The sequence below is a fragment of the Sardina pilchardus genome, chromosome 14 (genome assembly GCF_963854185.1).
Source record: "Sardina pilchardus chromosome 14, fSarPil1.1, whole genome shotgun sequence".
Taxonomy (NCBI): Eukaryota; Metazoa; Chordata; class Actinopteri; order Clupeiformes; family Clupeidae; genus Sardina; species Sardina pilchardus.
The window spans coordinates 6,652,493-6,680,376 of NC_085007.1; the positions used below are offsets into that span (position 1 = coordinate 6,652,493).

Genomic DNA, 27,884 nt, shown 5'->3' on the forward strand with positions numbered 1-27,884 from the left:
ACCTTTTCCCTACCTCCATGTTCAGGGCAGCTCCCCTTGTCTTTACCCTGGCCTGATTTGAACTTTCTGATGTTCTATTTTACAGATCATTTATTGAGTCTATTTTAACTTTCTGTCTTGTCTGCTGGTTTGGTAATCTCCCAGTGCAAAACAAAAATCGTCTGTCTTCTATTGTAAACACAGCCATCATAGGCATTCAACAGCTATCTTTGTCACAAATATGGGATAGACAGTTGCTGGGTAAGGCGAGGTGTATTTCATCATGCAATGACCATCCTCTATCAAATTAATTTGTTCTTCTCCCATCTGGACAGTGGTGGAACACTTGTGAACACTTGTGCTCTTGTGGGACAATAAATGTCTGAACTGAACTGAGTAATGTAGGGTATCATTAAGTTTTCAAACTATGCACACCCTCTCCATGTTGACTGCACATCCCAGTCTATTGTATCAAAACAGTCGCTAAGCTCTATGCACCCAGCAGTATCAGTTCATATTAAATGTCTGAAAACCCAGCTCTTCAGAGAACATCTCCTCTCATACCACTACTACAGACAATTGCACTCATTGATGCACATATTGTGGTCTTTAATTTGTTGTTAGAATTGCTCTTAAAAGCTTAAATGTTTTTACCATGTTGTAAGTCACTTTGGTTGAAAAGCGTCAGCCAAATGTAACGCAATGTAATATTGGATTCTCTGTAACCACTGACTTAAAGAGGAACTATGCAGGTTTGGTGATATTTTTGCGGTTTTCTCGTTTACGCTGGCAGGTTTCTCTGCAGAGCTTCCCCTACAGCTTTAGCGTGTATATTTTACAACACTCCTCAATCGGTCAGTCTGCCTTGTCATGAGCATGGTCGCAAGACTGCGAGACTTTCTGTTTTGCCAGGGTCACCGACCCAGTGGCACAAACTTGCAAGCGTGGTTTTTCCATTCACAGGTACTAGGGGGAAGCGAGACAGCCATCATTAAACTCAGAATAAGTCAAATAACCATTCCAATGACTCCAAAGCGGATCACTTAAGGCATTTAATGGATCCACGTTTAGACTGTTTGACCGATTGTTTTTGCCTCTTGTTCATGCTGTCACACAACTACAACAAATAAATGAATAAAACATAGCTCAATAAAGCTATCTTTATTATATTCAAGTCATTTCATTCCATACACATCTGTTTAAGAACAGGAATTAAGTACACAAAACGTTTTGAGGACAGGAGAGACCAAACATCACAGTGAAAGGGAGAAATAATGCTCACAATTAATCACGAATCGCAGGACTCTTTAAAAAATTATACAAAGTTTATGGTCAAAACGAGCACTGTAAATCTTTTTCTTTTTTTTTTTGCACCAAACAAATACCCACATCAAACAAGGAGTGACAGACAGACAGCCCAACTCAAACAGAGCAGCTCAATAGTGCAACAGAAATGTGTAAAGGAGAGATGTTCATTTGAAATACAATACCACATTCAATCAAAGAAATGCAGACCACTCACAAACGCACATCAACAAATCCCAACCGCTCGAGCACGTTGGGAAACACTGGCTGCTCAGCTGGAGAGTGGACCTGGTTGGGCAGGCCTACGCATCATCACAGAGTCAAGGGAGCACACACAAGGACACGTCGGCAAATCAACAAAGTAACATAAATAAACAAACGCAACTGATCGGGTGTCTGTGCGGGAGCAGAATGCACAAAAATAAAATGTGAAATATTAAAAAAAAAAAAAAAAAAAGGTTACAGGCTGTGAGGGCCCATTTTCTATTCAAAGGTCCAAGCATGTTATACGCCCAGGGTCATAACTGCAATGCATTCATTATCCACTGAACTACACACTTAGGAGTGTGTTTGCATGGGTGAATGAGTATACACTTAATGGTCTGTGATTTAATGATTTGTGATCTACTAAAGGATCAGTTTGAGACTTCACATGCGTTCTGGGTCAAAGGAATTGTTGTGTCTGCTCCCATTTTGCTGTGGTTTACCTCTTCAAAAGCTTCTTAAAAACGGAGGAGTATTGTATTAGCTAGATCATACTTGTGTGTATGAGGGTTTTTGAGCTATTGTGTATGGATAGTACACAATGTGTCTGTCTGTGTGCGTATGTGTATCTATTGAGTATGGATAGTACACAATGTGTATGTACTTACTGTATAAATAAGTGTGTTTAAATAATGTCCTTGTGAGTCTGTGTGTGTTGCATATATATACTGTACATACATACATGCATACATGTGCGCGCACACACACACACACACACACACACACACACACACACACACACACACACACACACACACACACACACACACACACACACACACACACACACACACACACACACACACACACACACACACACACACACACACACACACACACACACACACACACACACACACACACACACACACACACACACACACACGAGTCCTTGGTGTGTATTTGGATTGGTCCAGACTCCAGACTGAGGTCTAACTGAGCAGCTCCAGATATGTGACTGGTACTTTGCCCTTCTGGTTGCCTCGCTCTCCGACCAGCCAGTCAGGATCCATGCCAGGCACTGTGTACACGGTGATGAGCTGGAGCGGGCAGAGAAACATGTGGCAAATCAGTCATCAGATACAGCAAATAAACATGTGGCAAGTCAGTCATCAGATACAGCATATCAAATAAACATGTGGCAAGTCAGTCATCAAATACAGCACATCACATAAACATGTAGCTAGTCAGTCATCAGATACAGTATATCAAATAAACATGTGGCAAGTCCGTCATCAGATACAGTATATCAAATAAACATGTGGCAACACACATCATCAAATATATCAATCTCTCTCTCTCCCACTCACTTGCTGTTACTCTCAACTGTCTTATGTAGAAGAGAAATTCCATTGCAATGACCTAAAGTCAGTATGGGAGGGCATGAAGATTATGTCAAATCAGAATATTAAGGGAAATACTGGGATTAGTGTAAATGGTTTTGAGTCTCACACAGAGCTTGCAAATGCTCTGAATGATTTTTATTTACGTTTTAATGATGAGGTTGGTTTTACAAACCTACATAATGATCTGTTTAGCACCCAGAGCAATGTCTGTCATCAGCTAAATATCAGTGTACAATCAGTCAGATCCATGATGCTCAAATGTAATATCAGAAAGAGCCCTGGGCCTGACATGTTGACTGGCAAAATTCTGAAAGTTTGTGCAGATCAATTATGCAATGTTTTTACTGACATATTTAATTTGTCTCTTGCTCAGCACAAGGTCCCTAAGCTATGGAAGGAATCTATTATTGTACCTGTGCCAAAAAACAAATCCCCAAAAGAGCTAAATGACTTCCGACCTGTGGCTTTAACATCAATTGTGATGAAAACATTTGAGTGTTTAGTCAAACAGGTAGTGACCACTAAGGTTGTAGGATAGCTTGACCCATTGCAATTTGCATATCAGGCCCACAGAGGAGTGGATGATGCCTCTGTCACTCTTTTAAACTCTTTATAAACATCTTGAGGGTACAAAAACTCATCCAAGACTTTTATTTGTGGATTTCTCCTCTGCTTTTAATACAATCCAACCCCACATCCTGGTAAAGAAGCTCTTGTCCATCTTTAACCTTGATGTGGGATTGGTGAGATGGATTTCTGATTTTTTAACATGCAGGCCCCAAGCAGTCAGAGCAAATGGTGTCCTGTCCAACAAGCGACTGTCATCAACAGGTTCTCCCCAGGGTTGTGTTCTGTCCCCTCTTCTGTTCATCCTCTACACCAATGACTGTAGGAGTGTCTATGGAAACAGACATCTCCTCAAGTTTGCAGATGACACTGTTTTAATCAGTCTGCTACAGGATGGAGAGGTTCATCATGGGCCAGTGGTGGATGACTTTGTGGAGTGGTGTGACAACCACTTCCTGAAGTTGAATGTCAGTAAAACCAAAGACATGGCCATTGACTAGGAAAACCTCCTATCCAGCTGCTCCAACAATAATCAAGGGCTCACCAGTGGAGAGTGTGGACAGCTACAAGTACCTGGGAACAGTCTTGGACAGGAACCTTAAATTTGACCTCAACACAACCGCAATCTGCAAGGGCCTGCAAAGATTGTATTTTCTGAGGAGACTGAATGCATTCAATGTGGACAAAACTCTGATGGTTCTAATTTACAGATCATTCATTGAGTCTATTTTAACTTTCTGCCTCGTCTGCTGGTTTGGTAATCTCCCAGTGCAAAACAAAAATCGTCTGTCTTCAATTGTAAACACGGCAAGTAAGATCATAGGCATTAAACAGCTATCCTTGTCACAAATATGGGATAGACAGTTGCTGGGTAAGGCGAGGTGTATTTTAACATGCAATGACCATCCTCTATCAAATGAATTTGTTCTTCTCCCATCTGGACAGAGGTATAGGCTACCAAGGGCAAGGTGCAATAGATAGGCTACAAGTTTTCTTTTGTCCCTAGTGCAATTACTACACTTAACCAACACAAAATCACTCATGACACTTAAGTGCCACTCATTCCTCATCATCTCTGGTATTTATTATGGTATAACCTTAATGTAGTGTCTAGTGCTGAGGTTGGTTGTCTGTGAACACTTGTGCTCTATGTTTTGCTGTTTGTCTTATGTGTGTTATGTCTTTTTAACCACTGATGCAAACCAAATTTCCCCTTGTGGGACAATAAATGTCTGAACTGAACTGAACTGATGTAGATAAAGGCAGACGCTCAAAAACAGACAATGGGGGCGCTGTGGCACAGCAGGCTACAGCGTCTGTACCATTTACGGGTCCGAGTGCCCACGGAGACCCAGGTTCGAATCCTGATCCCGCCCCATCTCTCTCTCCCACTTGTTTCCTGTCTACCTCTTCACTGTCCTATACTAATAAAGGCAAAAAGGCCACAAAATATACTTAAAAAAAAAAAAAAACCTCAGACAAGAATCAAAACATTCAAAAGTATTTGTTCACCGTCCACATCATCTGGTTCAGGGGTGGTGAATCTGCGGCTCTAACACTGTAACGCACATTAGTTAGTACTTGGTACTTGGTATGCCCTGATGCATAAACCTCAAAATAGATATAGACAATAGATATGCACAAGAAACTGGCACTCTGTCATCTCGAGATGCAGACTCCAGTGCCAATGCGGAAATACCCGTTTATAGAACAAGACATTGGAATAGAGATGGTGAAAGGTCCTCACAAGGGACCTATACATTAGACACTATGGCTCTTCTCTATGGCCTTTCTCTCAGTGTTTTTTTCATACTGGAATGTGTGTTTTCATACTAAAATGTGTCTCTCCATACCGAATGCATTTTGCATGTGACCTACTGTAAGACTAGATAATATGATGAAGTAAACACCATTAGGCTGTAAAGGCGCCTCGATCGTATAGTTTGTTTACAAATATGATGGCTGTTTGAGGCCTGAGGCACAGTAAAGTCACCTATGCTTGATGGGTCACTAAAACATACAAATATCAAGAGAGGTGTACCCAAGTGACCAAGTGACCAAGATTACGCTTCTACACAAAGGGGTTCATGTGCAGTAAGCATTTGATTGTCAGTATGCATTTTGTATAGCCAAAAGTCCTATGGGGAGTTTCCATACGAAGTTTTAAAAACACATGAGCATACCTTGGCAAATAATGGTCTACAGTACTCATATTTCATGCTATATTGATCTACTTTTGCACACAGCTTCAGAAGACCTGGTGCTAGGGCTCAGTAGTGTGTCCACTCAAGTGACTTAGAGGGCTGATATGTGGTCAGTTCAGAGATACTTCTAGAAAGAAAAAACAATATTCTAGCCTCTATAACGCTGTGCCAGTACATCACAGAATGATTCTGATTATTTCCTAAGAAACTACAGGGTTTCAGCTTTCCAGCGTTCCAAAGAGGTCAAGCATTTGATTCCAGGGCTGCCAAGTCTCGCGCTTTGAGCGTGACAGTCACGCAATTTGACCCATTCTCACACAACACGGACTACTTGACATTTCTCACGCTTATTTTCCCCTTTCAGTATAAATTATTACTTTTAGGATAATAAACTGTGGTCCTCGTCTTGCCTTGCCTAGAGTGGTAGATAAAACAGAGTGGCGACACTCCTATAGACCTCCATAGGAAAAAATGGCAGCGCTATACCAAAGCGACTCTAATCGGAGCTGCCAAGTGTCACGCTTTGAGAGTGACAGTCAAAAAAATTTCTGCCGCCGACCTGTGGTCGCCGGTCTCACGCTTCCCATTTTCTGATTTTTTTTTTTCCCAATGCAAGCCACAAACATTGAGCTGAAGATCTCATCTGAGATGATGAAAAGAATTGCACCATACCTCATCAGCCAATAGGGAGAGCTCGCTGGTGTCGGCTGCGTCGTAGTCGTACAGGACCTTAGCCTTGCGTGTGCCTGTCGCAGGCGGCTGCACCTCCTCAATCTTCAGCGTGCTGGCCTCTAGACCGCTGTGACCACTGCTCACGGGCGGGCGGGCCGGCGGAGAGGCCCCAGGCAGGGAGCTGTTGGACAGGCCAGAGGGGCCGGCCAACACCCCCGAAGTGGAGGGGCTCCCGGTAAAAGCATTCGGAATCCTGTGACCACAAAGGCAGCATGATCGTGACGATGTGAGGATGTCTGTGGGTGCTGGTTTCATGCTTATTTCATCAAGCTAACCAAAAGAATCTCTAAAATTGCTGTGGTCATTTATTATGCCAAAGGCCCCACAGCAAACAAACACAGGAACCGCATTAAACAAACACATCAGACAAAACAAATGCTTGGATTGTCAGATTGCCTGCTAAACACTTTTTTCTGGACATGTTGGACTTGATACTTACGAGTCCCCATTCGCACTGTCAGCATTGAAAAAAGAGACAAACATTCACTGATCACTACACTGTGTATAATAATAATAATAATAATAGTTTCTAGTGAACAGGGTAATAAACATCTCTTCTCATAGCACTACTACAGACAATTGAACTCATTGATGCACTTATTACACTCATTGATACACTTTATCGTGTTTTTTAGTTTGTTGTTAGAAGTGCTCTTAAAAGCTTAAATGTTTTTACCATGTTGTAAGTCGCTTTGGTTAAAAAGCGTCAGCCAGATGTAATGTAATGTAATGTAAACACTCTAAAACAGATGCTGCTGTAAAACCAACACAACCATTCATATTGACTGCATTTCATTCTAAATTACTGCGCCACCTCAAATTGATACAAAAGTTAGAGTTGCTGCATATCAATGATGCATGGCAACCGTTCTGATAGAGGAAATATATTTCTTGATGGAAGAATGATTATCTATGAATAAATCACATTTTGTGAGCTTAGAATTACAGTATAAGGTTCTATCTCCGTTTAGGGTAGTTCTGAGATATTGAGCATCAAAGTTTTTACATAGATAGCAAAACTGTTATGTAGTACCTTTTTATTTTACTAATAACTAACTTTGAAAATATTTGTTTACAAAAATAACACCACCCAGGCATTAATAAACACCTAATGGATCAGATTATGTCAAACACTCAATTTCGACCAAAAGTGGAGATAGAACCTTATAATTCTCAGCTCACGATTTCTCCTTGCTGTGCCTTTATATTATGGAACCTGGCCAGATATACTGTACAGTATGTAGCAACCGTTTAAAAAACCCAATAAGCCACTTCTAGTCCATATGTTAGCCTGTGGTCTGACTGAACGGCTAAGAGAGGTTTTAGGCAATCTGCTGTGTGTCGTGGTGCCAAACAACAGCCCTGTTCTAAAAACTGTTCTAAAATCAGTTTAACCTACGTCCTCTCGGGGGCTTGCTTAACTGACTAGCTAGTGAAAAAATCCCTTACCTTCTTAGTTCCTTCTGGAGTTCCTGCATGTGCTTGTGACACTGGGCATAATATGTGGCCTGGGCCTCCACAAACTCATGCAGGCAGCGCAAGTGGTTCACCTGACACAAAGAGTACAAAACTGTATCAGGACACATACTGTAACTGTGCAAATTATATGCACATTTTCACCTAGAGAGAATACTCTTTTCTGATTGGCTGGTAGGGTGCCTACTATTTCTAAAAAACGAGACACCTATGAGGTAGCGCTGGTAAAAAAGTTTATCACGGTTTCATAAGTAAGGGACAATGAACGACACGGCATTCGATTCACAGAAAGAAATGCACTTTTGAGGTGCCAAAACTTTTTTTCACGCTTTTTTCAACGCTTTTTCACTTCATAAATGCATTTCTTTCTGTGAACCCAATGCCATGGAGTCCATTATCCCACTCACACCATTGTTGCCACTTGCGTTGTGCTCATTTGATGTTATTATACATGGTATCTATGACAACCATACTGCCCTACAAAGCAAAAAGGCAGTAACTACACAGAGTGCAAACTGAAAAAAATGACCGTAAAGTTATTGTGCTGTCCAGCCGAAGTAGTTGTAGGTGGATTATTGGACATGTGGAGGTTTTGTTACTTTACATTAGCTTATTTTTGGTACATATACATCTTCATAACAACTTGAATGTCACGAAAATTATAACTAATTTTTGACCAAAAATGCAGTTACTGCCTTTTTGCTTTGTAGGGCAGCAAAGTAAAGACAGACGGTTGAGCCTGGAAGCAGGTTTTGCAACAATGCAATCAACTATGAACAAGCTACAGTAACTGTTTAGCTTGATTAATTCCATATGTTGGGACATATCACTGATATCAGTGGCCCTGGGGCATCATTTGGTGGAAAAAAACTAGTGATTTAAACCATTACTTGGCATCTGCACCTCATTTGAAATGAATCATGCTAGCGCTGACACAGCTAAGGGTCTGAGGAAGTGAGTGGGAACAGGGTAGACAGGGAGGGGAGGACCTCGTCTGGGCAGAGGAACTGACTCACATGGGTGCTGCTGATACCCTCCAGGAGGAGGCGGGTCACCTCGGCCTGCCGGTCAAACTCTGTCTGGGCTACACGCAACTCATGCTCGGCCTGCGTGAGCACGTACACGTACGTACACACACACAAACACACACACACACACACACACACACACACACAGAAAGAGAGAGAGACACAGACACACAAGAATATAAGCATTCATGCAGAAACCATCACAATAACTTAAATCACAAGCTCACTTAATGTCAGTCACCTCGATAAAAAAATAATGGAATGGAAATTATGTCCTCTTGGACTGATCCATTTCTCATTTCAGACATAAATAGAAATACATGAAAGTAGATGTAAATATCGTCAAAACAAACAAAAAGTTCTGAGTAAACCATTTAAAGATATGAATCATTCTAGATATGAGTCATTAATATCTGAAAATAAAGGGTTTCTTCATTGTAGGGTCTCTTTTTCTTTATCTCCTTCAGGCTTGAAATGCTAGTGAAGCAGATGGATCCTATTACAGCTACTACATCTAATCAGTAATTATTGTCATGGTTGAGGGGGAGGATAACATTTGCCCTCCCTTCCTCTCTTTCCACTGACGTGCTTCCTTAAAGGTCACCAGTAGAAGAAAACTTTTGTGAGTTTGAGGGGGAAAGAGCCTTGCAACAGTGCAACTCAAATTATGCTTTTCCACTCCATGGAATGTGCCCTCCATCCAATAAAACGTGGAGCATTTCTAAGCAGGTACTGTAAGAGGGATAATATTGTGTGGCAGAATATCAATTGGGAGCACTTAGGCTCTGCGCAGTAATATCCTCACTCCAAAGTGAAACTGAAACTGCAAGAGTGAGGATATTACTGCGTCGCGCAATATAGTTATCCCTCTTACCTGCTTAGAAATGCACCACGTTTTATTTTGTCTCACCATACTTCGTGTGACTAGAAGATAATGATTTTGGGATCATGTGCCAGACCTCACCCCTGGACGCAAGGCTTAATAAAACTGAAGCACATGGTGCAAAATTTGCCACCGACTGTAAGATAAGTATAACAATAAGCTTTGCGCTGCATTCCTGATCGTCAAAATAAAGTCCTTAGTTAAATACAATGGGCTAGAAAACACCAAACAACTTGCTTTAACAAAATTTGTTAGTTTATATAAAAATATTTTTCATGTGGCTATTTTTTTCAGAAAGCAAATGACAATTAACTTTGCATTAATTCCTGCAGTCACAGACAAACCGCAGATATTCACCCGGTTCACCCTGGATGTAGTTGGCGATCACCATACTAGCTCAATCTTTTAAGATTGAACATTAGTCTGGGGAGTCTGTACTTTAGCCTATTTCTATACTGCCCAAGAGGCATGATCAATAGTCATACTTCAAATCACTCTGATTGGTTGAAGGACTATCCAAAAGCGCACAGATCTTTTGGATGAGCTAGACCCAGAAGATGTGGACAGGAAGCAGGAGATATAGATGAGCGGGTTTCCAGCCTGAGCTGCAGGGTGAAATCCACATCGCCAACAGATCAGGCAGGGTTTACCTACCCTGGAAGTTGCAAACAAAGCCCTCTGAGGTCTTCAACCTTCTGAAGTTGATGGACATAAATTGCGTTACTTTTATTTTTATAATGATCGTTGCAATTCAAAAAGGTCAGATTGGGAACGCATTGCTCCTGTCTTGGGACTTAAATGTGTCCTGTACTCTTTCTCAGTGCCAAAAGGGTGTAAATGCACTTACTGTACGCCCTTCTGACACTAACTGCTTCTGTATGACCTTGGTTTTTGTTTAATAACTTTACATTTATAAATATTTTACTTTTATTTACTTTGTCAGTTAGAAAGAGCTCATCAAGAGCTTTCAGGTGATATATACTGTATATAACTCAATCTTGAACAAAATGTCACCTCTTGCTTCTCAGCCCTCGATATACAGTAGCCTACTGTATAGTTGAAGTTATGCCAACGACGACAAAAACAACCAAAACGTTTACTTCCTGGAATTCCCAGGAAAATTACTTCCTTTCCCAAGATTAAACATGTCTTACATTCAGGGAAAATCTGAATTCCTAGTGGTGACCAAAAGAACCAGAGCCCTACGGCAAAAGCCTATGGTTTCTTCTAGGTATGCGTCCTTTCACACTTTTTTCAATGGTTTGGGTAAGAAACACATTAAGGGCTCAGGACAGGGATAGATCCATGGGAGCCATGTTCAGACTCCAAGTGAAGGATAATACTCACTTTGTCCACCTCCTCACTCCACAGCTAGCAATGCAGCAAGGAGGAAGAAACAAAAGCACACAAAAAACATTGAGGCAGCAGCACCAGTTATACAACTGCAGTATGAACATGGAACAACACTCTGGAAGGTCATTACTAGGCAAGGTATCTCATTCAAACGCACACACCCACCGACACGCACGCACACACACACACACACACTTCAAAAGACTGTGCAACACTTCTAGAATCATACAGTCTGGCTACAATGGTGAACTTTACCTGAAAAAATCCCACTAAGTAATAGGCGTTGGAACACAGAAGACTAAAACAAATCAAGCATTCTGCATTAGTTCTGACAGGCCGCGTAGTCAAACCCATCCCACATCAGCTGTTCCACTCAGCTGATCGCTCCATTCGCCCACAAGTAGTCTCTCTCATAAGGGCGCCTTATTTAAGCTGCGTCAGTCTGTTACCATCACTGCTTTCTCTGATCGCTGCTTTGCAACCCACCTCCTCCCCAGCTCCACCTCAAAGTGGTTTAACTTCAAATAATGACATACTGTTGTCATTGTTGCTTGCTCTGTTCGGGGGGAATGGAGTTACTCTCCCAGTTTAAACTGGGAGGGTGTTCCCCTGACGATGCTGCTGTTCCCGGTCTAGGCTTTTCCATGGAGCTCATGGAAAGACAGGGAACTTCCTCTGAACAGAGCCATACCACCAAATACAAAATATAATTGGTTTTAAAGATATTTATCTCTTGTGAATTTTTTACTTAAGCGGTCCTGACAGAACTTTGAATGATCCTAGACTCTGCTCTCTTACTCATCCCCTATCAAGAGACTGCCAATATCAAAATGATGGGCCATGAGGCTTGTTGGGCTTTGGGTTGTTCTGTGTGTGTGTGTGTGTGTGTGTGTGTGTGTGTGTGTGTGTGTGTGTGTGTGTGTGTGTGTGTGTGTGTGGTTTAACACACACAGGACAGTGCTGTTGTGAGTCACGTTTCCCTTGAAAAGTATACCTCATGACCTAGTACTTATGGTCCTACGACCTTCTACTCTACAACAACAACAACAACAACAACAACAACAACTGCAGTCTGGGGGTCTTGAGTAATGCTATGAGGGCTCATCTACTGCAACACAGGGAGAGTCAACATATCAGAGTGTGAGTCAACCTTCCTCTCTGTGTCTGAGTCAGAGTCCGCAAAATCCCTTGACCACTGGCATTCAAGACATGGGAGGAGGGAAGAGGAAAAAAAGAAGAGGTCGTCACTTCCCATGAGTAACAGTTTTTATGGCATCCTCGGTTTTGCCTGGATCGTGTAACCTTTTGGGTGGGCGGGGGGTTTACGTAAGAGATGGATTCCAGAGGTTTCCCTCGTAAATAGTCAACGGCAAACAGTCAGGTGACTCAGCAGCTGCAGGAGCATGCACATTTAGACCAGATACTATCAGGTGGGAAAAGGCAACACCAATTCCAAATATACACAAGAGATGGGAAACTTGTAAATAACAGAAATTGAAGGCAATGTAGCACAGGAAGGGACGAGGAAGATTGGGATAATCCATTATTCAAGATTGGGATAAATGCTGAATTCTTAAAAGGGACAGTTTAAGAGGTTAAGACAACATTTTGCAAACCCTAGTGTGTGTGTGTGTGTGTGTGTGTGTTACATTTGTGCTCACAGCATATGGGTCTCTTACCGCAGATGCACTAGCTGAGAGCACATAATTGCGAGGCCTCGTCTCCTGAAAATCGGGTGCAGCCTGAGGGCAAGAGGGAAGCAGATTACACAGACAATCATGCATCAACACAACCAACGCACAGGAATCAAAACATCAAACCAAAACCAAACGACAACAAGACGAAAGATGAAAATGGGAAGTTTTCAGCGAGGAATGATGGGGAGAGTGGATACAGGTGTGGATGTGTTATGTGTTGGAGGCAGGACAGGTCGACAATGATTTAGCCTTTAATCAGAGGAGGTTCCCTGAGACGAACTACTTTCATCTCGTCATCATAGTTTTGGCCACAACAGCATCTGGCTTGGACCGCCCTCACAATCATTCATGAGGAGTCTCTCAAGATTAACCAAGGTCTTATGGCTTTCTAAGTGCCCTGATCGTAGATTACATTTTGGACTTTGCCCAATTAAAAGAGCTGTTTCACATCTCAAGCAACAATTTGTGGCCAGTTACAGCTGGTGGTCTGGGTTCCGGGGAAGCAGAGAGTGCATGCAAGAAGCTGACTGAATCTTGACTAAACGCAGGACCGCCCCTTGGCCTCTTACAACGGATAGTGAGTCACTGTCCAAACAACGTGTGCTGTTTACGCTACCGGCAAACCCGAGGGAAATGAGGAGGCTGCTTGAATATTTACTCATTAACGAAGGGGAACTCGGACGTTTACAGTGTCCTTTAGCTGTGTTTGTAGCTTGTGCTTCGTCAAGCATATCTGTCGGCAAGTAGGGAATTTCTACTGGGCGCAACAGCTGAATATCAAACAAGACGACGCTGAAAGGTATCCATTGAGTCAGCTACTGGATATCCGCTGGAAAGCTAAATGTTTGAACAAACCTATGGGTACACATGTTGTGTCTATAAAAGATTAAAGGTTTGTCAAAGGTTTGTTTTGATGGAGCCTGAGGGAGGTAACCTTCTGTGTACCCATTCACCCTTTCAGTGGTTCAATCGCATATCATTTTGTACGTGTATATTGCATTCATGTAGCATCATTATGAATTGATGTTTTCTGAAGGTACCCTACAGATCTCAAGGAGGCCCCTGGAGCAAGTGCATAGTCATGACGCTGGCTACTTGAGACGGGGCCAACAGGGCGAGAGACAGCAGGAGGGAGGAGAGGAAGAGCACAAACAATCAGAAGCAAGAGCCAAATGCTCTACAGTAAAGCTCTACAGCCCTGTGGGTGGGCAATAGCAAGATGCTAATTGTGAGAGCCAGACACTCTTTTCCGACATGTGAAATGACCAGGGAGATTTGACCAAAACTAATTGAAAAAGAAACAAAAAGGAACTCATTAAGTGACAGACCAGTGGGGTATCCTACGAAGCTCGATTAGTGGGTCAGCGAGGTATGTTGCGCTCAAAGCCAGGGTATGCTGTCATACAAAAGTGGATTTGTTTTAGCGTCGCTTTATCACCATGGTATCTTATGCACGCAACCAAACCTGGTCGGGAGCAGGTTATGTGCTAAGTTATAGCAAAGATCCTGAAGGCGGAGCAAGATACTTCGTCGTAGTTCATGTCTATGGGCGCAAAACGGGGATCACTTCCTCTGCATAAAGGGGTGTGTCATGCCCAATGACTTCAATGGAACAGCTCTGCATAAAGGGGGATTTTGCCCCCCCTCCCTCTTGCGATTCGGGTTCCAGGAAGTGGCTTCTCATGAAGTATCTTGCTCCGCCCTTAATGATCTTTGGTTATAGCTCAAATCGTGAAAAATCACCGCCCTCTGACTAATCCTATTGACTACTGACCAATCAATTATCTTGAAAAACGAAATTATCTCACATGTGAGAATCTGTCATTCTTCTATCATGTGCAGCTCTGCCTCTGCAAACATTTTGAATCTTGAAGGCGCTTTTAACTATGTTGCGCGTGCACATATGTCTCTACAATGAACGTGCATACCATACAATATCTGATGACCACCGATTTTTTGATGTTATAGGTTAGACACTAAAAAGTCCACCCTAGATTTTGCTACCGCTCATAAATGCGGAAGTAATCGTTTTTTAACCTAGGCAGTCTTGTGCATCTCCACGTTTCCCGATTGGTCAAAGTCACCTCAACCACGAAAACGTGGTTCTCGAGATCTGAGCTGAAAGCCTAGCTTGTCAAATGTATCACATACCTGCTATCGTAGGATCACTTAACTTAATACCCGAGTTAAGGATTTGTGCAGCCTCGATATGTCTAGATAGCCTAGATATGTCTAACTTGCTTCGTAGGATACCCCACTGGGTAAGTGGCAAACCTCATTGACCTTTTTAGTCAGGAGGCTTACCAACTTCAAACTTTGTATTACTTTCACATACCTAGAAGTACACAAAGTTGTTCACTTTTGCACACAACATCACTTAACAGACAGCAAGCTCATGTCAGCTTGGCTTCCTCTTCTGTGAGTAAATGTAGACCTCCTGTGTGGCCCACTCGGGGAAATCATTTGAATGAGGCCTAATGAACAGGCAACTCTGAGCGTGATACTACAAGCTGCAGCAGCACATCTACTCTACAGCGCCCTCTAGTGAAAACAACAAGCGAGACGGGCTTCAGCTACACACAGTGAGAAGCGCACAAGTACTCACATCTCCCTCGCACTGTGCAAACAACAACAGAGAAACACATTAGCGTGCACACACACACAAACACACACACACACACACACACACACACACCTAACAACAAGGAGAACACAACACATAAGCACAGGCATGTGGCTGGGGTGCCAACTGGTGCATGGAGCATGCCAACTGGTTTGTCTTGGAATTCATTTAGTTTATACTGCCATAGGTATATATAGGTATATTTAATATTAGAGATTTGCTCATTTAACTGTAAAAAACGAAACCCTTGTACGATGAAAAGGAATCAAAACTGTGGAAAAGCATCCAATAGACCAGGCCACATGCTGTCGGTCATGCAGACACACATACTCCCCCTAGTGGATACAGCAACTCACAGCAGCTTTGGCCTCAGCGAGCTTGGCCTTCTTGAGCCGAGCTTTGCACACATCCAGATCCAGACGCCGGTTCTCCAAGAGTCGCCTCTCTTTCTGAAAGGGAGAAGGAGACAATCAGAGTTGAACCCCTTCCTATAGATATTCGGCAATCAGAGTTGAACCCCTTCCTATAGATATTCGACAATCAGAGTTGAACCCCTTCCTATAGATATTCGGTTAAAACATGTAGAATGGCACAGCTACTGTAAGAGCATAACACTTTTGCACTTCGCATCACATGGTCCTAGAGTAGAATACTTAGTACAAACTCATGTGTCTGATGTTGGGCTTTTGGTTAGTGTTTTTATGGTACATAAAATAATCAGGTTTCAATGAAAAACAAACAATTAGGTTTATGATTTAATACAATAACAATTACAGTTATAGAAGTCATAAGTATCAAAGAAAAACAAAAAAAAACTATTTCAGTCAGGACCACTTTGTCTCTTAAGATAGCATTATACTATTGCATGATATTCATTTTGGCGGTATGCTCTGTTCTGGGGGCCCCCTGCACTACCATGTTCAAACATGGAAAGCCCAAGGCAGGGAGAGCAGCAATAAACTCCCCATGGGGTACAGAACAGAACACAGCCTGACCCAACGTGCTCCTAGAACAGACCATGGTTATCTCATGCCTTGCCTACTGCAACGCCCTCCTCACGGGCCTTACAGCTTGTGCAGCGAAACCACTACAGATGCTTCAGATCGCTGCGGCTCATCTGGTCTCCAGGCACCCAAAAGAGCATGTTACCCAGCTGCTCCCTGAGCTCCGGTTCATCTGGTCTTCAGACACCCCAAAAGAGCATGTTACCCAGCTGCTCCCTGAGCTCCACATTCACTAATGCAATTACATTATCGAGGCCCCAGCTGTGGCACAACTGGCTGGGGCACCTGCACCACACGCCGGCGCCCCGGGTTCGATTCCCGCCCCGTGGTCCTTTCCGGATCCCACCCCTGCTCTCTCTCCCATTCACTTCCTGTCTCTCTCCACTGTTCCTATCTATAAAGGCATAAAGCACTCAAAAATATATACTTTCAAAAAAAAAAAGGATTACGTTATCGCTCGGCCGCTGCTATCCTCTAAGGTCTGGCAATGCAGCCCATCTTCCCAATGGCCCCAGTGCAGAGGTGTTCTGGCCTGGTAAGCCCAACTCATTCACAACGGAATCTAGTCTTGTCACTAGCAATTGGGAATCGTATACAACGCTAGCATGGCAACTGGTATATAAACATACTGTAGCACTAACTTTGAAATCATTGGTCCAACCTAACCGATCGCGTTGATCAGGGATTCCTGATATAACTACTTCGCCTAAACTTTACATACTGACAAAAAAAAATGCAGATGCAGTAGTAACTCCTAGCCAGTGGTGGACGAAGTACATTGATTATGTACTTAAGTGAAAGTATAGATACCTTGTGTCAAATATTACTTGAGTAAAAGTGAAAGTACCCACTTTGAATTTTCACTTCAGTAGAAGTATAAAAGTATTTGCCTTCACATATACTTAAGTAGTAAAAGTAAAAGTACTTCAATGAATTATGGTTCTAATGGCTTAATTATAATTATAATTTATCATTTCCACATCAAAGCTCCTTCTAAATCAGCTTACCGGTATATAAGGTGAACTACTAATGCCACTCTTCAAATAGTTTCTTACATTTCTCTATTTGCTTAGAAGCTATCTACAGTGGGGAGAACATGTATTTGATACCATGCTGTAGTTGCCTAAAAAAAGAAATATAAAATCATCATTTGACAATTGATCTTAATGCCTTAATTCAAAAAATGAGTAAAAATCAAACTGCAAACAAACAGATTGCCATGGTAGTTTTTCCAGTAGGCCTATTAGCCTGCCTGTTTGATGCTCATTGAGCTCAATGCAGGCCTATACTGGAAAAAGCACCATGCCAATCTCTAGCTGTGGTGAAGGGTATGATGATGTGGGGCTATTTTAATTCCAACGACCAAGGGAATGGGAAAAGGGAATTTATCAGGATGCATATATCCTGGATCCATGAAATAGCTGTCCTTTAAAAATAAAAATCTACCTGTCCCTGTGTTAAATTCCCATAGGGTTACATAGGGGCTCAAATACTTCCTTCCCCCTAGCATTTAGGAAGAACATTTCTTCCCCCCCCCCCCCCCCCCATTATGATAATAATGACAACGTAATTTTGAATTTTGTTGTAGAAAATACATTTGTTAAGAACTATGATGCTGTTTGATTAATTTATAAATGGTACACTGTCACTTTAAGACTTGCCGGCTGCCCTTTATAAAGCGGAGATATCAGTTATCAATGCACTCTCTCCCTTTCATGCATGCTCACACGTTCCCAATTATGTTATGAGTAACGTTATGAGTAACAAACGCGTAAATTAGATTTGCTGCAATAGAGATTTCAAAGAGTAGGCTTTCATCTCTATGTAACATTGATATTGACATTGTAAATGTAAACGTTCTCTAAGAAGAGTGTTAGTTTGCAGTAATGTTAACCATTTTGGCAAAAAATGGAACGAGAGGGTTTTCATAAATATAACGGAGTAAAAGTACGAATTTTCACTTAAAAATGTAGTAAAGTCAAAGTACAAAGTCTCACCAAATATAAATACTTAAGTAAAGTACAGATACATCAATATGCTACTTAAGTACTGTAACGAATTACATGTACTTCGTTACTGTCCACCACTGCTCCTAGCTACTGTAGTCTCCTCTGCACTATAGCCTGAATGTTATTCTCTTGCTGTAAGTCACTTTAGTTAAAAGTGTGATGTTGCCATTCTCATTGGTTGATCACTCACCGAAATGGTCCTCCAGTCTCCTTCCAGGAAGTTGCGCAGAGGGGTCAGGAAGTTGATGGCGGACGTCTGCAGGAAGTCCCGCTCAGCCCCACCCAATTTCTTCTGGTACTCACCAACTGTTATGAGAGTGCTCCCTGTACACACACAAATACAAAGAGAGAGAAAAAAGACAAAGGAAAAAAAAGAGAGAGTTATTGGGAGAGAAACAAACAGAAATATTGAACTTTTAAACTTTTAAAGCAGTCCAAAACAGTTCATAAACAACAACAAAAAAGATTGTCCTCCTGGGTCCTGATCATCTCATGGAAGCATGTGGCGTGGATAGGTATTCAAATGAGGTCTGCACTGTAGTCTACATCCACAATAGCAATGACTTGACCACCTCCCTATGGCCACAGACCCACATTGCATCTCCGCAACACCATGCAGATGACACTGGCAGTAGCAAAAGAACACACTGCCACCTGATCTAGGAACATCTCTTGATGCACTTGAGGAAGCCAAACAGGGTGAGGAGAAGAGAGAGATGAGCCAACATATGCTCTGTGTACTGTATGTGTATCGGCGAGTTAAGCATCCCCTATTTTGGATATATGAAAGAAGTCATGTTGTAAGCTGAAAAGCGCTGTGCTGTAAAACACTGTAACATAAAACCTAACCAGACACTCCTTTGTTCTTGGCCGTCTTCTGACAGCTGTGTTTATTTCAATTGTACTGACATGGTTCTGTCCAAATCTCATGTGAATTTATGTGAGCATTGCTTAGATCTCTCTCTCTCTCTCTCTCTCTCTCTCTCTCTCTCTCTCTCTCTCTCTCTCTCTCTCTCTCTCTCTCTCTCTCTCTCTCTCTCTCTCTCTCTCTCTCTCTCTCTCTCTCTCTCTCTCTCTCTCTCTCTCTCTCTCTCTCTCTCTCTCTCTCTCTCTCTCTCTCTCTCTCTCTCTCTCTCTCTCTCTCTCTCTCTCTCTCTATGACTAGATGTCAGAACGGATCTCAGGTTTCCCATAAGAAGGGGGTAATGGCATATATTCCCTCCATCCTCAGGCAAGTGAGGTGGGGACAGGTAATAGGAGGACAGGCCCCAGAGGATCACATGCCAGGACTAGAGGTGAGAGACCAAAGAGTAGTGGCTCTCATCAGAAGCTCCATCCAGGTAGTACAGGACTAGAGGTTAGAGACCAAAGAGTAGTGGCTCTCATCAGAAGCTCCATCCAGGGACCAGGAAGTACTGTGATAAGATGTTAATAGATAGGACTAGAGGTTAGAGACCAAAGAGTAGTGGCTCTCATCAGAAGCTCCATCCAGGTAGTACTGTGATAAGATGTTAATAGATAGGACTAGAGGTTAGAGACCGAAGAGTAGTGGCTCTCATCAGAAGCTCCATCCAGGGACCAAGAAGTACTGTGATAAGATGTTAATAGATAGGCTGGGTGAACCCTGCCTGAACTTCCGGGGAATTTGAATTTCGCCCGGCAGCTCAGGCTGGAAACCTTCAGATCTTTTTCCTCTGATCATTTCCAGAACCTTTGGCTCCAATTAGAAACGGCCATACTCTAGTTCTGGCCCGCTATTGGCCGGTGACGTGACGATAACGAAACTTAAGCGACGCGAAGTGCAGTAGAAACAAAGCGCAGCCTCGCCACACTAATGTTCAATCTTTAAAGATTGAGCTTAGTATGGTGAAAACCAGACTAGTTAATAGAGAGAGGAAAACCACGAGCAAAATGGTGTTTGTGTTGCTATCAACGCATTCTAATAATCATTATGAAAAGGACAGAAAGGAGTGTGTACTGCATAAGTTGCAACTATGTGGATCATAAATGACATCATAGTGATGTGGTGGTATGAACTAAAAGAGTCTCATGCTGATTTGATGGTACTGTATGAACCAAAAGAGTATCATGGTGATTTTTCCAAAATGTTAACTGATCCACCGTTAATGGTACAACTTAAGTTCATTACCAAACATTCTCCGTTCTCTTGGATATTATGCAGTTTCTGATCGAGTAGTTCTGTTACCCTATGTAATGGCTATGGCCAAGAGGCCATGTTAGTATTCACTGATATCATCATTAGGCCTACTACATTCATCCCCTGTGCACTCACACCAATATAGACATCAGTTGCTCTCTTTTGTATTCAAGTAACATTTAATGCAAGTCAACAAACTAATCTGAATTGAAAAAGATAAGTGTACAGCCAATCTGAAGCCATCAGAGGGCTAATTCAGGCTATTGTTTTTCTCATCGATGGTGATATGAGCTAATGCTTAAAGCTCCACACACCTGAAGTGTACAGCAGATCTGAAGCCATCAGAGGGCTAATTCAGGCTATTGTTTTTCTCATCGATGGCGATATGAGCCAATGCTTAAAGCTCCACACACCTGCGTATAAAGCTGCCTCATGCAGACTTACCGTACGGAGTTCCGGGACCGAAGTCTTTAGCGGCGTCCAGCATGTACTGTCCCAACAGCTCTCCGTTAGTGGTCCTCATGGGGATCTTCTTGTCCAGCTTCTCATAGAAGAACTCTTCAATACGCGCACCTGAGCAGAGGAACACATCAGCGCACAGCACACACACAACACTCAACGGCCACTCACAACCACTCACACACACCTGCCCACCCAGACCCCCACCAACACACACACACACACACACAACACTCAACGGCCACCCACAACCACTCACCCACACCTGCCCACACTCGCCCACCAACCCCCTCACCCACCCAGGCCCCCACCAACACACACACACACACACACCTGACAGAGTGCCTGCAAATCAAAGTCTTGCACTTGTGTGAAAACAGGTAGATGGATTCCAAGAGCAATTCATCATCATCGCTCCATTTCTGAGTGACTCATCTCCACTCTTGGCAAAAGAGTCGGAAATGCATCATCAGACGCTGCATTCAGACTTCACAGAGAACGTTTGAAAGCAATCATTTGCCATAGCTGCATTCGGATGTGGAGCTACACATAAAGGCTCTCAAGACGCCTTTTTGGTTAGGATCTGACCCACTAAAATGGCCAGACACATTTTCTTTATATTCACTTTAAAGCTCCATAACACTGTTCACAGAATGTGCAGGATCACCAGGCTAGAGCTACAGTCGGCAAAACAGAGTGCCCCCTGTGAGTATAACTTCTGGAACAGAATGCCTACACAATTAGGCGGGGATCACACTAGCCAGCGGCAAGCGGCAGGTTTCCTATTGTTCTCTACGGTTCGGCAGCGGACCGGTGACAACACTGGCGTAACACTAGCGCTGAGCAAACTGGGAGTTGAACTTGGTTCAACTTTGAAGCGCAACGCTCGGCTCATCACAACCAGTTTTAGAATGTTTAGGTATTCTGACCAATCAGATTCGTCTAAGAACGTAGCAACAAAGATTGAACTTAGGAACGAGATAGAATGTTTTGGATTTATATTATGGTCGGAGCGTTGCGCTGGCTAATGTGATCCCCGCCTTACAGAAGCAATCCTGTGCCATCATTAAGCACTGTTCCATTATCATGGAAGATACAACTCAAATAAAACAGCGCAGCAATAACATATGGCCAAGAGAGAAATGTCATTCCTCTGTGGAAGACATCCAACACTCCAGTAAACCAAAATGGAGGATTTTCTCCTGATGGATCACTAATGTATAGATCACAGAGGAGAGAAGCTGCACAAACCATAGACTGGTCTACAGTATATACAGTATCATACAGTCTATGGCACACACGGCTTGTTCAAGGGTAATGTGCCACTGACACTTAAACAAACACAGAAGCCATTAAGTCACGATGAATACTACATAAACAATAGCCAACATACAAGACACTGGAAAAAGAAAACCAACAAAAACAAAAACATAAAACTAAGTTCAATGTATGTACTTAGCGTACAGCATAAACAAGCCCACATACTGTATGACAAACATATGGAAGCCTTTCACATGGTAGGAGAGACACTGAATGTACAGTATGCTGGACGACAGTTTATATTGAAGAACATATCTTTGGCCACTGTCATAACTGTTTAACTTGCGTCCCCATGTTGGCAAAATTAGATGTACACCAGCCATGACAGTGGGCAAAGACATGCTCTTCAACATAAACTTTCCACGAGATTCAGGGCAGTTGGCAGGACATGTGCAGGACAATTAGTCTTAACAACAAGAGATATATGAGGCCTTCTTTGTAAGTATGAGAAGACATCAATAGCTCTCAAAACTAAACAGTGATAACAGTGTTCCTCAGGAAAACACACAGGCACAAACAGTCATGAACACAGGTGCTGACAGAAAGGCTGGGTCCTTGACCAGCCCTTCAACCTGACATTATAATGGCCAACTAATCCAGTCTGAGATCATTAGAAATGGAGGCTGTACAAGTCCAGTGAGCTAAAATCACAGATAAGGCAACTTGCAATGGATCTCAGAGGGTGAAATGCTAGAGCCTGTGATCTGCTGAATAGAATAGAATAGAATAGAATATATACTTTTTTGATCCCGTGAGGGAAATTCGTTTCTCTGCATTTAACCCAATTTAACCGAATTAGTGAACACACACAGCACACACACAGTGAGGTGAATCACACACTAACCCAGAGCAGTGAGCTGCCTGCCCAACCAGCGGCGCTCGGGGAGCAGTGAGGGGTTAGGTGCCTTGCTCAAGGGCACTTCCGCCGTGGCGTGGTGGACTGGTCGGGGATCGGACCGGCAACCCTCAGGTTACAAGCCCGAAGCCCTAACCAGTACACCACGGCTGCCCGAAGGTGTGGAATGGAGTGGTCTCTTGCTCTCATAACTTCTCCACTAGGGTGGTTATCAACACACTCTTCTAGAATGGCTACAAGCACTTGTGTTACAACTGCTGGAGGAGCAGCTTTGACAGTCCCCATTCAAAACAGAAGAAATCCACACAGCGCAAAAGATTACAAATGGGTCTCATTCTATTCATGGTCTAGCAATCTAACAGATACACATGATTACATTACGGAAATCTAATCCAATTTGCTAACACTGTTCAGCAGCACTGGGAATTCTAAATGAAATTCTCTACAGTAAGTACATGTATTGGCACAGTGGATGATCTCCAGTGAGGAGATTCCAATTCACGTAAACTGACTTTCACACACATACTGTATCTACATCTTGCTGTGCCAAGAACAAGTCTCCTATCGGGCCACCAGAGGAACTACAGTATCTCTGCACACATTCTCAGTTGTTTCACCACAACCAGAGCACTTGGAGGGGGGGACCAAGACATAGACACGAGAGACAGACTTACCAGTGCTGTCAACTGGAGCATGAGAGAGCCAAAAAGTCACAGGTTAGAAGTCCCTAGCACATCACAGAGCCGTTTACACTCTAGAGCAGTCAATGAACAGCACACCCTCAAATCCCACATCCCCTCACATATAGAGAGTAGTCATGGTTACATCAGACCAAGATTATGGGATTGCTTATGCCCATTATTATGTTTCTATATTTCTAGTTAGCCTTCAGTTATTAGGAAGCATTATTGTGCATTTATGCAATTCATGTATTGGTTGTCTTTCAATATATTTTCAGTCAGTTACTGTGGTTTATCCCAAGTGAGTGATCTCATTAAATAGGTACAGTATAGCTGATCCATAGGCCAGCTCCTCTTTGTCATGTGGTGTGTTGGGTGGAGGGGGTCTGGGCTAGGAGCTTACTTGGGTTGGGCTGCAGAAGAATCTCTGTCTGTCTGAAGATCTTCTCTGTCCAGTTCTTGGTGCAGTCTGCCCGAGCAATCAGGTTCTCAAGGTGAGCGTCAAGCTCGGTCTTCTCCGCCTGGCCCAACTTCTCTTCTGTAAACTTCAGGGCAAACAAAGATGATGTACCTTGATGTATCATCTTTCCTCACACCATTTTCTAACCAACCACTCTCTTTACCTGTGCCGGTCAACAATCAATCTCTCCCATTTCCTGTGGACAAGTTTCAAACCATCCCCAACAAACAGACCTGTTACGCTTATGGCTGCGAGAATGAGTGAGGCAATTCCATGGGCAATGATAGCTTGCATCTTTCATCTGCCACCCACGCCTCTCAGTGGATGAGCCACACACACACACACACACACTAACACTTGACACTAGATCACTGTGGCTCATTGGTCACACACAGGTGAGCAACAGCACATTTCAGGCTGCCACTAGGACAAACAAATGAATAAATCTCATTATAACAAGATGACAACCACAAGCTATATGAAAATGTTCCTGACTGGAAATCGTGCAGGGACAAACAGCCTTCCTTCCAATTATTTCTCTTTAAAAAGAAAAAAAGAAAAAAAAACATCCTACATGTGCAATTTTTTTGTGGGAACTAGTGAATTTCTTGAGAGAAGCCTAGATGTTCTAAAGGTATTACCAGAGACAGTTGAAAAAGGGTATTTAAGGATCTTTGGTATTACTATGTCACAAAGATTATTGTGTCATATTCACATTTGTGTAAGAAACACCTGCTTCAGTAATATCTTCACAGCATGAAGGTACCAAACAAAACCATTCAGAGCACCAGCTGCTGAAGGCAAAGGCACAGTCGGTGAGTCAGCCTCGGGGATTTTAATTCAGGTGCTATTTTAATTACATCCTAGCCCATTTTCATAGGACAGAGAGTAATGATTGGCTCAGGGGACCCGCCAGTCAAACTGACAGAGCATCTGACTGGCTTAAAGGACAGAGAATCCCTGCCCAGCCGATGACTCTGCTGCGTGTACGTCACATGGCTCTGATCATCTTATGGCAAGCACACACCCCTATCTGCTAAAACACACCCTTATCTAGTCACAGGAGAGCAGAAATAACCAACCATGGCAATCATGCTTTTTTCCATCCTCAACTCATCCCAAAAAATCTGGGTCCCTGCATTGAAATAGATTTCCCTCTGCTTCTGCTCACTATCTCTCCCCAACACGTCCTGGCTGAATGATTGATTTACTGACATCATCTCTGCATACACTCTAGCCAGCTGTCCCACAATGCACCTCTCAGAGCATCCTCACTTTGATGCACAAAGGCCTTTTCATCTTCTAGACCTGCATCCACTAGCTACAACTATTAACAGCACTGATGTGTCAAGTGAACAGTGTACACAAGAGAACTGACCACAGGTTGCGTGACATGAGACAACCACATCACCTAGTCCCTGATAACGGTCATTTGTAGCCTATGAAGATAATAATGTTTGTCACTATAAAGTTAAAAGGACAGAGTGATTTCAGAGCATTTCAGTGACTCTAGTCAGTGTGAAAGTTCTCAACATTATGGACCAAAGAGGTACAATTCAAAACATTAAATATCCAATAATATAAAATGATTACATTACCATCACAATACACTACATGATAAAGGTAGCGTTTTTGAGATTTTTGAGTTAAGAGAAAGCTTGCACATGCTCAGTATGAGAAAGTGTTTGAGCTGATGGGGTCTCTCTCCTCTGACCTTGTTCTAGGCACGCTCGGCTGAACCTCTCTGGGGTTTCCCTATGCACTCTGCAGGGGTTGTAGTGGCATGAGTCAGGTCTTTTAGGACATAGAGGACTTGGCACAAGGACTCTCTATGCATTCCTGGTGAATAATGGACAAGACTTCCAGGAAGTATAATTGTGTGCTTGTTCATGATACGTGTTTGATGGCTGAGACCATAACGCATAGGATTTCTAAATAAGTCAAATATTAGGTCGGGAAAGCATGAACACACTACAGTATCAGTAGTCCATTAAAATAAAGCACCATCAGACAGTTTCCTTCAACAGGATGATGGATGCAGAAGATCGCTGGGCCCTCAGCACAACATGCAGAGCAATTCTCTCCACACGTACTACTAGTCCCCTCACTGGGAGGAGGACAGGGCTGCTGACACAGTCAGAAAGTGAGTGCCTAAAAGGAAACACGTACTGGCTAAAACATCATCCTCGGGGATTTCCTCCCAAGGCTAGACCTCCTACATTTCACTGTCACATGGTTCGTCATGAGGGAACACTGCAGGGAAGTCAAAACCCTACAATCCTGGACCTGAAATATTTTCATGTTTTTGTCTTTTAATATCTCCAATAATAATAATAATAATAATAATAATAATAATAATAATAATAATAATAATAATAAATGATGTAGTAGGCTACAAACCATTATTTTTGAGTATTTTGTTTGTTAATGGTAACAGTGGTGGAATCAATGCCTGTTAACAAGACCAACGCCACATTTATTCAATGGTCAAGTTGATGGCCATTTGCTGTAATTCTTCTATTCATTCAGCAGCTGGTCTTTTAAAACGTTATCAGCGGATTAAAGGTACATTTGTGACATAATTATAATTTCAGTCCGCGACAGAAGGTCCCACCTTCAGACGTAGGCTAGGGTGACTCAGTATCAGTCAGATAAGATGCTTAGGAGCTTTCATCTCTATTGCCAAACAACCGAGCCAATAACTTCAGGTGAATTCAGACTGTCGCTCAAACTGCTGCGTTGTCACGCATAAACCGTCTGTGTCCATGCACAAACACTCTAGCTCGTTCTCGGGGCAGCTACTTGGTGCGGCACAGCCCGTATCCTGGTGACTGTCACATGCACCCTTCGGCCCAACAATGAGGAACAGCCATAAATAATGGATTGCCTTAGCCTGGCTTTATCGGCTTACATTGACGGGAAAACGGTGCATACACCCCTAAAAAAGAGTGAGGATACATTCGTTTTAGTGGCATATGGTAAGCTTCGATGCGCACAGGTGCAGCACGACTTCAAGTAAGTTACAATTGCGTTTGAGTTGGGACTGGTATCCTCTCCATGAAAGATAATATGGGGGCGGACATATTCACCCATCCATTAACATCGTTCACATTTTAATCAAGTACATAAACATCATTATCACTGCGCGTTGCGAGTGTGTTACATTGTCCAAAATAGCGAACATACCTGAACGGCCCGGGTGAAGAAGACACCCGCATCCGACGCCAGCTTTTTCACATTAAAATCCATCGTTTAAACCTCTATGCTGCTATGCGTTTCAGGAACATCGGCTTGCTCTTATCCCCCACAACGAGGACGGGGAGCCCAGCGCGTACTGAGATGCGGCGGTGCGTGGCATAGGCTGGAGGAGGCTACCTAGCCTCTAATCTGCTAGCATCCGTCATATCGGAAATCCTCAACCCACCCTGGTTTTAAAGGGGACCGCGTTAAAAAAAGCTTTTAATATAGCCTCAAGGCAGGA

General features: G+C 42.9%; 1 protein-coding gene across 3 annotated transcripts; it reads right to left on the reverse strand.

Moving 5' to 3' along the window:
* Positions 1-1,125: 1,125 nt before the first annotated feature.
* Positions 1,126-27,834, reverse strand: sh3glb2b (SH3-domain GRB2-like endophilin B2b). Of its 3 annotated transcripts, XM_062554663.1 has the most exons (12): positions 27,590-27,834; positions 24,347-24,488; positions 21,073-21,201; positions 18,661-18,794; positions 15,814-15,906; positions 12,817-12,879; positions 11,132-11,155; positions 8,890-8,979; positions 7,847-7,947; positions 6,837-6,851; positions 6,338-6,590; positions 1,126-2,588 (listed from the first exon to the last, which is right to left on the reverse strand). In XM_062554663.1, exons 1-12 carry the CDS (start codon positions 27,650-27,652, stop codon positions 2,481-2,483), a joined length of 1,215 nt encoding a protein of 404 aa, XP_062410647.1. In that variant the 5' UTR covers positions 27,653-27,834; the 3' UTR covers positions 1,126-2,480. The 3 variants fall into 3 exon arrangements, with proteins under 3 accessions (XP_062410647.1, XP_062410650.1, XP_062410649.1); XM_062554666.1 differs by lacking the exon at positions 11,132-11,155; XM_062554665.1 differs by lacking the exon at positions 6,837-6,851.
* Between the last annotated feature and the right edge of the window lie 50 nt (positions 27,835-27,884).

Bases quoted from the DNA above. Each gene is read 5' to 3' on its own strand.
- sh3glb2b (XM_062554663.1), bottom strand. From the start codon at position 27,652: ATGGATTTTAATGTGAAAAAGCTGGCGTCGGATGCGGGTGTCTTCTTC. The intron at 21,202-24,346 runs GTAAGCTCCTAG...TCCTCTGCTCAG, and splicing joins TCTTCTGCAGCCCAACCCAA to GTGCGCGTATTGAAGAGTTC. The intron at 8,980-11,131 runs GTGAGTATTATC...GTGCTCACGCAG, and splicing joins GGAGTGAGGAGGTGGACAAA to GCCGAGCATGAGTTGCGTGT.